Raw genomic sequence first — 14,191 nt, 5'->3', positions numbered from 1 at the left:
GAAGCCGGACCACTGCCGGGCCTTTTCCGCCTTTTTCAGCTTCTCGTGTTATTCGCCGCGGCATCCGAACATCGGAAAGCCAATCATCTGACACGAATGTAAAAAGCCTGGCGTCGCATTTCAGCGACGCACACCACCACCAAGTTTTCCTCTGCTTTTCTTTCTTGCTCTTTTGCAATGCAATGCGTGCATCCATACCTACGCGAGCCCTAGGGCGGGGCTCTTCCTTAGTGGACCGTAGTGGAGTTGGTTTCCTGAAAAGCGAGTGTTGCCGTTTCATTGCCAGAATGGGTCAAACCCGTAGGGGGGTGCGCCTTGGACGGCTGGCTCACTGAAAGCTCAGAGAGTTGGCCGCCGGCCACCCGCCATGTCAGCACGCTCAAAAGTCCTACGAGCGTGCGGTTACGTAGTGGTCAGGTGATGCCACATCTCCCGTGACTCACGAAGGGGCAGAGAAGATGGCTAGATCGTGATCTTCAAAAGGCTGTGGAGAGACCAAGGGCGTTGAGCGCTGCAGCAATTAGACATCGGACATTCCATTGGCACCTTTGCTCCGTCACGATGCTTGGCTTGCTGCCTCACAAAAGTCCTCGGGATGAGTCCGGTGCCCTGCCAAGCTTGCGATGCCGCCGGGTCCGAACTTCTCCAAATGTGAAACCATGTTCGCGGCCGGATGAGAAAGAAAATGTGATGAGCGGCGGTCCGAATCCCGCTGCTGGGTCTGATATTCTCGGGTGCGTTGTGAGTTGAGGCTTGGATGCTGGGATGACGCGGAATAGGTGTCGAAGATGCTTGGAGGAAGGAAAAAGTCAATTGAGAACAAGGACCGGTGGTGGGCGTCCTGAGCTTTTTCAATGTCGTCGGGTTGCCAAACTGTTGACAGAGTCTCTTGATTCAGTTGACATGGAGTATCCATAATGCCTCGGGTTCTACAACTTTTTGCTCAAATCCGAAAAAAATGTTGTCAGAGAAATTGTGTCTCGATTATGCTGCACCAGTTGCTGACAGCTGTTCGCGGTTCATTCGGCACGAATACCCAAAACTCTCTCAATAGGCTTTGGGCGGCTCGTCACGAATGCCCGGAGTTGAGGACACACCACATTTAGCCAAGGCCAATCAACTCAACTCATGTCTTTAACATAATCCATTACTTACTTGACTCTCTGCCTGCAAGAGCTCTTTACTCTTGCTGAAATGTCAATGCCCGGGATTCTCTGAGTGATGTGACCTTAACCTGCCATAGAGAACGTCAGCACGCTCAGTGCCTGGCTCAATCAAAACCAACTCAGTGAAGCGAATCGTGTATTCCGGCTGTTGTTTCAACGAGCTACGGAGTAATGACTGCGCAATTGCCTGACGTCAGAGATCACCACGCTAACATCCACGCTCCATGGATCCTCAAATGACCGCGTCCTTCAACAACCAACTCCGATATGGTGTAACGGTTAGCATACTCCGCTTTCATGCGAAGTCCCGGAGAGTCCCGGGTTCGACTCCCGTAGGCGCCCTTTCATTAAATACGTTATCTGAACTCGTCTCTAACAATTCTTCAGGGTATCGGAACTCACAAACATCTTTTTTGCCCGTTGACGATGTTCCAAGTTGAAGTTCTTAACCAAACTCACATACGACTACGTCACGCTGTAAATAAAGCACAAAGGCTTTAGTCTAACCACTCTTATTGATGCTGGTTAAGCTGTGTTGCTACAGACTTGCTTTTGGGCCGATTCGGCGCCGACATCCGGAGGCCGAACCGAGACCCGGCGTTGCCCCACATGCCGGAGGTGGCGCACGGACCAAATTTCGCCGGGTCACCGCCGTAATGTTGAAAACACCCACGGCCTGTTCGCATTAAGCGGCGCCTCACTACCGGACCTGCGCGGTGACATCCAGACTTTGGAGTTCGATCTTGCGAAGGCTTCAGTATATGATCACGAAGTGTGAGGCTGCTGATCTTGATTTGAAGCTAGAAATGTGCGCTTCGATTTGCAGCCGTCTTCTCAGCTAGGATGGCTATATGCTTATGAGGTTTTGAGGCTCAGCCCAATGCCTTCATTTAAAGAATAATATAGTGTTACATAGTGTTGGCTGCCGGATTTCTCTCCAACTCCAACCTCGTGGCTCCGCAGGAACCGTTTGAGATGAATGCCTTTCAACACGAGTTCCCGCCAGGTCTCACCCACGGTTCACTCAAACTCCTCCAGCAACTTACAAGGCTAACCACCGTGCCCTTATGTATCATTCAAAGCCCAATGCTTCCAACAAACAAGCAAATGCGCTATAGGATATTGGGAAGAGCGTTTCCTCTAGATCTTCATCAATTCTTCTCAGAACTGCAAATTCCACAGAACGTTTATGGAGAGGGAGACGGTGGTTCGGTTCCACACGGTGCCATCATTCCTCTTTCTTTTGCTCCTGTTTTTGTCCCGTCTCTCACTCAAACTGAGAAAGACCAGAGGCGTCAAGGATTCAAGTTCCAGTTCCAACTGAGTTAACAGTCTTCGTTGCTAGAAAGATTGCATAGACAGATTCAGTGACGGTAAGTTCTAGGCACGGCGAGGAGAAGGATCGGTAGATACGTTAGGAGCGTACGCCCAGCCTATGAATATACTTACTTTTTCCCAACATTGAATGACACGTACTCGCCATAGGTCCTGCACAAGACACGAAGTAAAGCTCGAGACGCTCGTTAGAGGCCTTAGCACACGCCGAGCTGATGCCAAATTTGCATCCCATGATGACCTCTGAAAATCAAATAGCTTCGATCGACATCAGTGAAACAGACGGAAATCCCAACTCCAACGTTCCTGCCCAATTTGAATATTTATCAAGGGTCTGATATAACCCGGTGGTCTCTCCTTCCTTCAATAGTTCTGCTGCGCTTGCTTCACTTACTTTCCTTACCATCATACCACTTCAACTCATATAAGAGACAGGCATCTTCAGAGACACCCACATTTTGACCGAAACAAACTCACTCAGAACCACATCGGCGACCTAAATATACCAGCAGCATCATCCACAACAACATCACAAGATGAAGACCACGACCAGACGCGACGGCCCGCGGGAGGTCAAGAAAGCTGCCAAGCCCACCAGGGCTCAGACTCAGGCAAACACCACCCTCCATCATTGGATGCAGCTCTGGGACAACGTTCCTCCCCCCTTTCCTCCTTCGCCTGTGACCTTCGAGGAGCTTCAATTCACCAATCAATATTTCTATTTCCCATAGGATTGATTCGCCATCTCTTTGGAGGTCCCGCCATCTATATCTCGAGTTCAGGTTCTCAATTGCCTAGCTTTTTAGTCCAGTCGAGTCTCACTCACAGGTTAGTGGGCAATCTCAGCGACGCAGAGTGGTTTTGGAGCAGATACTAACGCATGTCATAACAGATTCGAAAGTCGGCCACCTAGCCTAGGAGTAAGGAAATGAGATAAAGACAAAGGGAAAGATGGAAGTGACAACGTGCTCCAGCGCAATTGTCAGCAGAGATGGCAAGTGAGGAAGGATTCCGAAGCGTTATAGCCCGCAATGGACATAAGCCATTCAAATCCATTCAAATCTTATATTCATCTCAAAGACTGAAGTGACAACATACGTGATAATGCTGTTGGAATACATTGGATTTGGTGTCTTCCTAGAAAGAAGACATACCAGTGCCAGTGGAAGGCAGACCTCAAGAGCTCCTTCTACATATCCTGACATATTTGCTGGTACTTGTGCAGGACAGAGCGCCCCAACATCCTGCCCTCTTCGCTGTTACATAAATTAAATCCATCTGCCTGTCGCTTCGCTCGCTTCGTTAGCTTCTTTGCTCCCAACATTTCAAAAGTCATTCAAGTGTTCACGTCAAACTACGTCCGCACTCCACACCAAGCAAGCTGAACTAAACAACATCGTCCCAAGATGAAGACCAGCACCCGCCGCAACGGCCCGCAGGCAATCTCCAGCGCTCCTGCACCCCCGACCGCATCCGACATCCTCATCGAGATGTTCAGGCTGGAGACCGAGCGAATGATGCAAGAGATCATGGGCGTCAGCTTCTATCAAAATATGGGGTACAGGCCCTTGACCCGACCCAGAGCCGTCGGACCTCAAGGCCGCCGCAACAGATCCATCTTCTGACACGAGCGTGGCGCGTTCTATCACAGACGAGAAAGAGCACGAGTCTTCCCTAATCGGTCAGTCACTCGAGTAGTCGCATGCCTTCCCTGTAGTCAACTCTACCTCGAGATCTTGGAGAGCGCTTTCCCTGAGGGCTGGTCGACTTCTCTGTAAGTCTACCTCCAGCTACTTAATTCACCATGCGCAGAACCTTGCGGGATACTAATGACTCTTATTAGCATTCCGTCTCGGGGTAATCGGCAAAGAATGTGAACACAAGCGGGGTTCACGATGAAGGACGGAAGATTAAATCTGCAGAAGGAATCGCACGGCGCGATAATATCTTTTTAGGGAGAGCGTTTTTCGGACCGCCTATCATCAGTAACCCGTCGATAATAACATAATATCATATCAAAGCATCACAGAGCTTCAAGAAGCGTTCTTGTCAAGGTGAAATCTATGACGTTGAAACTCGTAATCTTTCAATAAGCTGAGATACCAATAATGGTCTGGTGAAACTTCACTGAGATCTTCGTTTGAACAGGAAATATTGAGCAAGAGTTTTTCAAACGAGGATGAGGATAAAGCAGGAATTCTAAATGTTGGTCGTCATATGATCTTATGAAGGCACTAATTATGATTCGGACGAATTCGCCTGGATAGACCCAAACCAGTATTTCAATTAGTGGTATCCGTTGTTCAACCACAAGACTCGACAGCAAATATGTGGACTAGGTGATTAAATTCCAAGAATACATGCTCTGCCGAAAATCACTCGAGGGACATAATAGTCCGGCAGATCCAGGTATTCTGATACCTGAATTTCTTATTCAAACTGCAACTGACGGAGCAGTTCCCAAGAGCCTTACACTTGATGTCTCGAACCCTCAGTATTCACGACGTATCATTTTCCCACGAGTTAATTGCCCCATCCCGATTCACACGCATGCATTCCTGGTCTTGCAGAGGAAGTTCCATGGCCGTAGATTCAAGGGGCGGAAGCTCCCAGCCAGAGGATGAACGGCGGAAGTGCTGACGTCCTGATTTTCTTACACAAAGCTCTGGATGTTCAGTGGTGAATGATAAACTTGGTATTATTCCGGGCCTAAAACTACTTTAAAAGAAATACAGTCGCTCGCCATTGATCATTACCCACGATACATCATCACGTCCCTCATTTCACAGTCTGCTCGACCTCCCCTCATCCATAATCGCACCGCTCATCACCGGGACCTGCTGCTCTCCCAGAACCAGCTCCCTCCCGCCCTTGGTAGTCCACCACGCAACACCAATCGTAGCCCTCTCGACGTCCATCTCGCCGCTGACGAGGACCTCCCAGAAGCGGTCCCTGACGGGCTGGCGCAAGACGGGGTCCGAGATCTCGTTCATCGTCCGCGCCGTTAGCGTCAGCCAGTCCTCGACGAGCGGCAGGGGCAGGAAGGGCAGCGAGTCGATGAGCGTCAGCGCGAGCGAGCTCTGCTCCGACATGGGCTCCTCGGGTGTCAGCCCCTTCTCGGCCTGGGATATGGCGTCCTGCGTGAGGGGCAGCGGGGTCGTGCTCGCGCCCATGGCCTTGAAGCGGACCATCTCGAGGAGGGTCTCGGAGAGCTGGGGCTCTGTTAGGGAGATCGGGAAGGGCGGGGAGACGATCTGCATGACGGTCTTGAAGGCGAGGCGGAACTGCCGGGTCGAAATTTGTAAGGGGAAGGATGCGAAGAGGGCGTCGATGTAGAAGGGCACGAGGCCGACGGTCAAGGAGCCGGTGTGCGGGCAGGACAGGACGGAGAGGATGGCGCTGTGGGCGGCTTCGAACAGCTCGATCATGGTCGACGTCAGCACGCCGGTGTGAGTGAGGTATGCTGTTGCTGGCCGGACGATCAGCGCGTCACATGCTTCGGTGGGCATGTTGAGAGGCAGATGCTCTGCCACATTGAGGTAGAAGAGGTCCAGAGTCCGGTCCAGGAAGTTAGGGGGGACCACTCCGGCGTGAGGCGGCTTGACTTCGGTCAGTAATGCGACGCACGCATCTGCGAACCGGGCCAGGATGTCGAGAGATGTGAGGTAGGTGAACTGGTACGCCTGGAACGCGCTGGCTCCCTGCCTCGAAGAGATGAAGAACAGGTTCCGTAGGGTGAATAGCGACTTGGTCGCGACTTGGGGTGCCATCACATCGTTCCTCATCCGGGGATCAAGCAGACTTCGTCCGACGATGGCTTGCATCACAGCGACCGTCGCGTACATCGTCTTCTTCAACACTTGCCACAAAACCGGCCACGAGCCCTCCAGCGTTTCCTGACCCAGCCGTGCCGTCTCCTCAGCGCCGTCGACCGTCGATAGCGGGTTGTACCGCCACTGCTGGAACACCTTCTGCGTGAACTCCATCAAAGAGTCCTGGGCCTCGAGCACGACGGCAGAGTCGGTCGCGTTCGTGACGGCGAAGGCGGCCAATCTCGACAGCGGGCCCATGCCGCCCATCAAGGGTTTGCTATCCATGGTCTGCAGCATCGCGAACGACGGCGAGTTGGGACGCCAGTCAACCATCTGCCCATGCTGCTTGACATCCTTACGAATGTCATCGATGAAGCGACCATCCTGGAATCCGTCCTCTCCGGTGATGGCCAGAACCGTAATCGGTAGCAACGCATTGCAGTTGATCATGCTCTGGCGGAACTCGGACAGGTACGGAAAGACGTAATTGAGCGCGAGCACAATCGACGCCGAGGCAAACGACCCATCCTGACGCTCCAGCGCGAGATTCGCGGCCGTGACGACGGCCTCCTCCAACGTGTTGCGCAGACCCCTCGATAGCGACTGCTTGTCGTTCGCCTCCATGCCCATCAAGATGCCTGTCAGGACCAGCAGATGCTGCCATCTATTGGACCGGTCATCGGCGCCCTTGACGACCGCCCGCACCCAGGCGTCGCTGCCGAGGCATCCGCCCTGCCGCGGCCCGTGGGCGTTCTTCGCGTTATCAATCTCGTTCTGTCGCACTCGGATCGCGGCGCTGTTGTAGATGCTGATGATGCGCAGACTCGTCCGCAGGCCGTCGCGACGGTGCCATATCGCTGGGGCGATCAGCAGCTGCGAGGTGAGGACGCCGAGGTTCAGCGGGTTCGAGAGGGACGTCAAGAGGTTCGTCGTGGAGCCGACTATCTGGTCCGTCTTGCGGTCATCGTGGACGTTTTGGTACAGTTGCAGGACTGTGTTGAGGAGTCTGTCGGCGGGCATCGCGCCAGAGGTATATCGGTCGACGAGGGCGAAGAATCGGACCAGAATTCGTGCAAAATGTCGTTGGAGGAACGTCGCTCGGGAAAGGCGTTGTATTGCGGTGGCTGCGAAAGACGACGCCGATGCCGATGGCAGGACGTCGGGACTGGAACGGACGTTTTTACCGAGGCACCTGAACCGGCCCCCTAAAGCCACGCCTCGAGCTTCCCCCAAACCTGCGCCATCCCTGCAACACCACCCACGATCGCCCACCCAACCCCAGCAAAGACGATCAGCGACAGCTGCTGCGCCTCCTTCGAAAGCTCACCCACCTGCAGCATCCCGCCGAACCTCCAACGACTACTTCTTTCCTCTCCTCGAGACCGCAGGACTCGAAGCCGACGATGTCCGCACGCGCGCAGAACTATCCGCCTCAGAACTACAAAGTCCCGTCGTTCCCGAGCATCAACTGGCAACTCCGGGACCTCACGGACGACCACCGCTGGAGCCTCTTCTACATCCACGACATTTGGCGGTTCACGGTGATATGGACCTTCATCATCTACGCCGCGGTGCACATGGGCGCCGCCGCCATCACGATCGTGATGCACACGAATAAAAGGGGCTCGTTGACGTATCTCTGGGCGGTGCCTTTGCTGTACGCCTTCGTGGCGGGTGTGCAGGCGATCTTTGCGGGCAGCGTCGTCGGGTTGATGTAAGTGCTGGCTTTCTCTGCGACAGAAGTGACGATGCTGATTTATGTTTTCTTGCAGCCTCGGAGCGGTCTACAATGCCGGATACTTCTCAATGTCAACATGGGTTCCCCTCCTTTGGGGCGTCATCAACGTCCTCGTCCTCATCATCTCATCCTTCTCCATTCAAGGCGGTCTCTGAACGACACGCGCGAAGCGAAAACACACACGCACGAGAAGCAATAGATGCATTAAGACTACATGGTAGCACTATAATTGATGGTCGCGGATAAACCGTTGGCCACCCCGTTGACCGCCCCATTCGTGGGCTCCGACGGCGTGATCTCTTTGATGACCCGCGCCGGGTTTCCCACGACGACAACATAAGGCGGCACGTCCTTGGTCACGACGCTCCCGGCGCCGACAGTCACGCCCTTTCCGATCGTCACTCCCGGCAACACGATGACGTTGCCCCCGATCCAGCAGTCCTCGCCGATGGTGATGGGCTTCCCGCTTTCCGGGCCGCGGGTGCCGTTGCGGAGGGTGGGATCCAGCGGATGTGTGCCGCTGTAGAAGGAGCAGTTGGGCCCGATCAGGGTGCGCGAACCGACTGTGATCATGCAGGTATCGATCCATGTGCTGTTGGAGTTGACGTACACGTTGTCGCCGAATCTGCGGGCGGTGTGAGACGTACGTATCCAGAGGTTAGGAGGTAGTCACGTACTTTACGTTGTAGCCGTAGTCCATCTTTATGGGGGCATCGATCCACGGCCAGTCTTCTAGGAGATGGTCGTCCTCGTCCCGGCGGGCCCTCGGTGGAGGGAGGGGGATTGTGTCCCCGTTGAGGCTGCTCCGGGTTAGGTCTATCTCTTGGACGAGAAGGGGAAGGGCGCCAAGAGGGAAGGGCGGCTTCGACGCCCAGAAAATAGAGTAACTGAAGATGGCACTTACTCTTTCCACATGCCGATAAGCGTGCGGCGGCTCACGTCACCGGCGTTGTTGAACCTGGCGCAGGCGGCATTGCACCGTTTCCGATCCGCGATCAAGTCCGGGGTAAAGGCCCAGTAGAGCTCGCCATTCCTCATCCGCCGACGGTTCTCTTCCCTGTCGATGGTGCGGATGTCCATGGTTTTCTTGTGCATTTGTGTGGTTGTTAATGTTTTTGGAGAAAGTGTCGGTGTACGTATATGAGGTGATTTGTTTTTCTAACCCCTACACGAGGAGGACGGGGGAAACGTGTTTGTTTACAAGGACCGGCAAGGTGAAGCGAGATGAAGCGGAGGGACAGGCCTCGTTTTCGAAGGAAAGAATGGACGTCCAAGACTTTTGTAACCGCTCAGAAACAAGCTGCGCAAACAAGACCAATGAGCGAGCTTGCAGAAGTAGAGGTAACTCTTCTTTTTTTCTTCACCGCGCTAAATAAAAAAAGATACGGTGGTAGATCTCGGGAGATATGTGCCGGACCGTTTCGAACTAGAAGTAGTTTATCTCTCTTAAAGGTGTACTAACAGAAAAGAAGTATTTCCCTCAGATCAAGTGACCCATGATCAGAAGAGAAAATAGACAAGGAAACAAAGTCGGTGAGGCCGAAGACCAGCAGAAGAGAACACCTGGTGCTCGCTGCTGCTGCCGCTGCCCGTCGTAAGCAACCTGGAAGCAAGCACCTGAAGTCCCAAAGCGCAGGCGGCGGGCGCGCATCGAAGACCGCTGCTGGAAGGGGGGACGAGGTCCACGCACTTGCGTCATCTGCCCCTGACCCTCGGCCCGCGCTCACGCTTGGCCTTACCCGTCCCACCCGTCCTCTTGCATTCGTGAAGGGTTTCCTTTCTACTGTCCAAACAGTTTGCTCGAGTGCAGCAGCAAGCAGCAAGCAAGGAGCGGAACATAGTTCCCTCACAGGTCAGCGGCGGGTTCTCTCGGTGAAGAAAACGGCAATAGCTCACACAAACAGTGGGGGAAGGGAAAGTCATTGGAAGTGGACGTCCGAGGTGGACAACTGGACGTGGAATTCGCGTCGCCTGCCCAGGCTGAAGTGGATAATGCCTCGCAACGCAAAAGTGGTACCGATCTCTCTCCACAACTCCAACGTTGGGCCCTTCTTTTTTTTCTTTCTGTCTTTCCACGTCCACTCCGACAATTTTGCTGTGCAATTTTGAGCCTCCACGTCAGAAACCGAGCATTACAGCGTCAACGGTCAACCGAATCCGCCCTACAGGGAACAGACCTTTAGCTCGCCTGTCAATCACAGGACAGCCGCCAGTGTGGAGGCGATTACTCACGCACTCCCTTACTCAATCTCGGATTCTGCAAACGCCATGACCTCAAACTGAACAGAGTTATCGCCTGTCTGTCTGCCTTGCTAAAATAACAATTCCAGGCGCTTTGCTTGCTGTTGTTCATGCATTGGGTGAATGACGGCAACCACCTCGAGGAGCTAGAGCCGCCCGCCACTGTCACCGTCCCTGCTAGCCCCCTGTCTTTCGCCTCTAGCCAACGGCATCTGTATCTTCCCGCGTCCCGCGGCCACCCCCAAATCTTAGCTTCTTCCCTCCCTCCCATTCGTTCAGAGCTGCCGGGCGCGGTCCCTCGACTCTAAACCTCGACGCGTGCCGAACATCCATCCACCAGACATCGGATCACAAAGCCCAACCCGGGGCACGCGGGACCTTCGCACAATGTCCAGCTTCCGACGGGTGTAAGTCAGCTTTCTCTCTCGCTCTGTCTCTCTTTCGGTCCCGTGCTCTTCTCCATCACGCCGTGACCTCGGACCCCCTTTTCCCTCTTTACCCCTGGATATGCAACTTGCTCTTCTATACTCAACCCCTCAACACCATAACCCCGCCATCACGATGTCCTCCCGCAGGCCCGTGAACCCCCTCTACCAAGACCCGACCAGCTTCCTCTCAGATCACCATCACCACCACAACAACCTCCCCTCACCCTCGCACTCACCAGAAACTGACTCCTCTCCCAGCGACGCCCGTCCCTCCGCCTCAACCCCGGAGAAGGACTACTACCCCCACCAGCGCAAGTCCCTAGCAGGCATCGCCCTCCGCGCCTTCCTCCTCGGCGCCTCCCTCCTCACCGGCCTCCTCTCCGCCGCCTACATCCTGCTCACCACGACCTCCCCCCTCTGGCGCCTCCCCTTCTTCCTCTCCGCCCTCTCCCTCTTCCACTTCCTCGAGTTCTGGACGACGGCCGCCTACAACACCCCGCAGGCCACCGTCTACGCCTTCCTCCTGACGGCCAACTGGCCCGCCTACGCCATCGCCCACGCCACCGCCTTCGCCGAATGCCTCGTCTCGAACCTCGTCTTCGGCGGCTCCGTCTGGGCCCCCTTCGGCACGAGGCCGCTGCTCGTGGCCGCGGGTTTCGCCCTGGTCTTCGTGGGCCAGGCGGTGCGGTCCCTGGCCATGATCACCGCCGGCGAGAGCTTCAACCACACCGTCCAGCACTACAAGGCCGAGTCGCATACGCTCGTCACGGGCGGGATCTACGGGTGGTTCAGGCACCCCTCCTACTTTGGGTTCTTCTGGTGGGCCATCGGGACGCAGTTGGTCATGGGCAACGTCCTGTCCTTGTGCGGCTACGCGGGAGTGCTGTGGTTCTTCTTCTCCAAAAGGATGCAGCACGAGGAGGAGCTGCTCATACGGTTCTTTGGCGACGACTATGTCAGGTACCGCAAGAGCGTGGGCACCCTGATTCCGTTCTGCGGATAGACTGGGTCGAGACTGTCACGCGCAGTGGCATGTATAGTACGTGCACACAAAGTGTCTTGACGAAGCGCCAGTATTATTTTATCTATAGACCGCATAGGAACAAAAGGAATGATAGGAGAATGCCCATCTTAACACGGTTTACCCAGCTCTCGACCACGCCATCTGTCTGCTTACGCTGCCGTACTTAGCCTGCCACGCGTAAAAGTACATCAATGCGGCGAAGGGTTGCCCGAGAATCGTGAAGGACACCCAGAAGATGCAGTTGCCGATCATCTTGCCCGTCGGAGACTGCATCTTCTCGAGAGGAGCAGTGATGGCGATGAGAGGGAGTTGGAAGAACATGCCGGCAAACGCAACCCCTGATATAGTTAGCCTCTGATTCAGGACACGCGTGATGCATTTCGGCTTACCAATGATGTTGTGGGTCGGTACGCCGACGAGAACCTCGTGCAGAACAGCCGAGGCGAAGAAGACCGCAAGTTGGGCGGCTCTAGGGCTCCAGCCGCGGCCGATTAAGGGAGAGTAGACGTGACGCTTGAAGTACTGGTATACAGGCTTGTTCCACAGGCGCCAGTAGGCACCAAGACTCTCGCTGTTCCACCAATCTTCGTAGAAGCAGCGATCTCCAAAGCGGGTGACCTCGGCGAGGGCGTTAAGGAAGGACTGGAAGAGAGCGAAGAAGCCCGCCAGCCAGATAACGAGAGAAATGGTCGAGAGCTTCATCAGGCGCTCGAGGATCTTCGGCACATCCAAGGAGGCAATCTTGTCGAGCGAGTTGATCAAGACAGGGGCGGCGTACTGGGCGCTGGCGAACCAGATGAAGACACCCAGACCAAAGACCTCCGCCATACGCTTGCCGACGAACACCCATCTGATCTTGTCTGTCCTCGGGTATGCGGGTTGGTACACCAGCGTCGGCGCCCACCAGAAGTAGGCCAAATTGCCCATCGTGATATTGTTGGGATAGGGGCACTTCGCGTAGATTTCGGGCATGGCAGCAAGCTCGCCCTTGACGGGATGCAGATAGGCATGGCGCAAGTCTCGGTTCGTGAAGGCGTACGATGCTGTCTTAAGCCATACGATGATGGCGTGAAGCTCCGTCAAGGTCCCAATCAAGGGATGGTGGATATGGAAGTACACCATATACGTCGTGATGGCCAGAGCGAGTGTGATGTTTACGGCGTGAATCCAAGCGATGACCTTCCACGTAGCGTTGAATCGAGACCGTTGGTCCGGTGTTGGACTGGCAGCACCATCCTTCGACTTGGCTCGTAGGCCACGGGCTTGCTGAGCCGCGGCCAGTTCGATCAGGTAGGCGGCAAAGAGGTGGCATGGGATGAGGGCGTACAACCCCAGGCCGAGAACAACATCTTGCCGACGGAAGTCGTGGCATCCAACGCAGATCAAGACTCCATACTGCTGTGTGTTAGTGACAGCTAACCGGGTTACTGCGATATGAGCCTACTTTTTGGATGTTCTCAATCATTAGACGCAGGTTACCGACAACTGTACACAATCAGCCAAAGCCACGAACAGTCCTGGCTTCGATCGACGTACTTAATACAATTACCATTAGGTTCCTGAAGCCTAGAAAGCTAGGCGCGGCGTTGGAGTCATGGCTGAGGGTTGATGGTCGTGAGCTCTTGTGTACCGCAGCAACGTGTCTGTATTTCCGTTGGACCGCCCTCCTCAAGTCCTCGGTCGAGCGCTGTTCTTCGGAAGCGGACGGTGGTGCGGGAGACTTGGCGGATTTCGGCTCGGCGGTGCCATTGCGTGTACGAAGGGATGTAGTCATGGTTGAGCTCTCGACGCTCGTCACCGTTGCCGTGTGCATGACGGGCGACACGATCTAGGAGCAATTGGGACCAGACAATAAGAATCTGGCCAGACGTACAAAGCAATAGGAAGGTGCCGCAATGGATGACGAGGGGAAAGAGGTGAAAGTTTAAAAAGGGTGAGGAGATTCGATGGTAAGGAAAGCTATGTAATATGCAATGCAGGGAGTGAGTGGCAAGCGCGATAAGATATCGGAGTCTAAGGGCAAGGTGCAATATGCAAGACGCCAAACCGAGAGCGGCCTGGGCAGAGGAAAAAATACGAATTGACTTCGTGGCCGGTGTTTCCAAGGGAAGACGCCTGACGCCCTCGATTCGATCCGAGCTCCCTAAGCTTGGAGAGAAGCTATCGGGATGGCGAACGCATTGGCATCGGGCCTGGATTGGATTGGATGAGGGGCAATTCGCACGAAGGGGATCGGGAGCAAGCAGAAAAAGGGAAGGGGGTACGTCAAGGCACCGAGCAGGGGGAAGGGGGGAAAAACAGGTGGAGGAAGCTAGGCCGACGCCATCAGGCCCTTGAAGCGTGGGGATTCGTTCGTCGACGCGGAGGAATGATGGAAGAGGAGGTGCGCTGACGACAAGAACGCAGATGGCGTGAATGCGAGACCTGCCGACGTTGAAGAGCGGAAG

General features: G+C 54.7%; 6 protein-coding genes across 6 annotated transcripts; 3 read left to right on the top strand and 3 right to left on the bottom strand.

The window, feature by feature from the left end:
- Nucleotides 1-3,907: 3,907 nt before the first annotated feature.
- Nucleotides 3,908-4,126, top strand: CkaCkLH20_10904 (uncharacterized protein; the record flags this gene model as incomplete). The annotated part of the gene is made up of 1 exon (XM_038893618.1): nucleotides 3,908-4,126. The coding sequence occupies one exon, from the start codon at nucleotides 3,908-3,910 to the stop codon at nucleotides 4,124-4,126; it is 219 nt and encodes a 72-aa protein (XP_038741167.1).
- Nucleotides 4,127-5,284: 1,158 nt separating this feature from the next.
- CkaCkLH20_10903 (peroxin 8) lies at nucleotides 5,285-7,333 on the bottom strand (the record flags this gene model as incomplete). The annotated part of the gene is made up of 1 exon (XM_038893617.1): nucleotides 5,285-7,333. The coding sequence occupies one exon, from the start codon at nucleotides 7,331-7,333 to the stop codon at nucleotides 5,285-5,287; it is 2,049 nt and encodes a 682-aa protein (XP_038741166.1).
- A 383-nt stretch (nucleotides 7,334-7,716) lies between these two features.
- CkaCkLH20_10902 (uncharacterized protein) lies at nucleotides 7,717-8,206 on the top strand (the record flags this gene model as incomplete). The annotated part of the gene is made up of 2 exons (XM_038893616.1): nucleotides 7,717-8,027; nucleotides 8,086-8,206. 2 exons carry the CDS (start codon nucleotides 7,717-7,719, stop codon nucleotides 8,204-8,206), a joined length of 432 nt encoding a protein of 143 aa, XP_038741165.1.
- Nucleotides 8,207-8,261: 55 nt separating this feature from the next.
- Nucleotides 8,262-9,146, bottom strand: CkaCkLH20_10901 (galactoside O-acetyltransferase; the record flags this gene model as incomplete). Its single annotated transcript, XM_038893615.1, has 3 exons — nucleotides 8,262-8,676; nucleotides 8,729-8,851; nucleotides 8,956-9,146. 3 exons carry the CDS (start codon nucleotides 9,144-9,146, stop codon nucleotides 8,262-8,264), a joined length of 729 nt encoding a protein of 242 aa, XP_038741164.1.
- Nucleotides 9,147-10,853: 1,707 nt separating this feature from the next.
- Nucleotides 10,854-11,723, top strand: CkaCkLH20_10900 (prenyl cysteine carboxyl methyltransferase ste14; the record flags this gene model as incomplete). Its single annotated transcript, XM_038893614.1, has 1 exon — nucleotides 10,854-11,723. The coding sequence occupies one exon, from the start codon at nucleotides 10,854-10,856 to the stop codon at nucleotides 11,721-11,723; it is 870 nt and encodes a 289-aa protein (XP_038741163.1).
- Nucleotides 11,724-11,861: 138 nt separating this feature from the next.
- On the bottom strand, nucleotides 11,862-13,557 carry CkaCkLH20_10899 (diacylglycerol acyltransferase dgat2; the record flags this gene model as incomplete). The annotated part of the gene is made up of 4 exons (XM_038893613.1): nucleotides 11,862-12,082; nucleotides 12,134-13,139; nucleotides 13,189-13,229; nucleotides 13,281-13,557. 4 exons carry the CDS (start codon nucleotides 13,555-13,557, stop codon nucleotides 11,862-11,864), a joined length of 1,545 nt encoding a protein of 514 aa, XP_038741162.1.
- Between the last annotated feature and the right edge of the window lie 634 nt (nucleotides 13,558-14,191).

Source organism: Colletotrichum karsti (genome assembly GCF_011947395.1).
Source record: "Colletotrichum karsti strain CkLH20 chromosome Unknown Scaffold43, whole genome shotgun sequence".
Classification (NCBI taxonomy): domain Eukaryota; kingdom Fungi; phylum Ascomycota; class Sordariomycetes; order Glomerellales; family Glomerellaceae; genus Colletotrichum; species Colletotrichum karsti.
The sequence above is the reverse complement of the archived record's forward strand: the minus strand, read 5'-3'. Positions and strand labels throughout refer to the sequence as shown.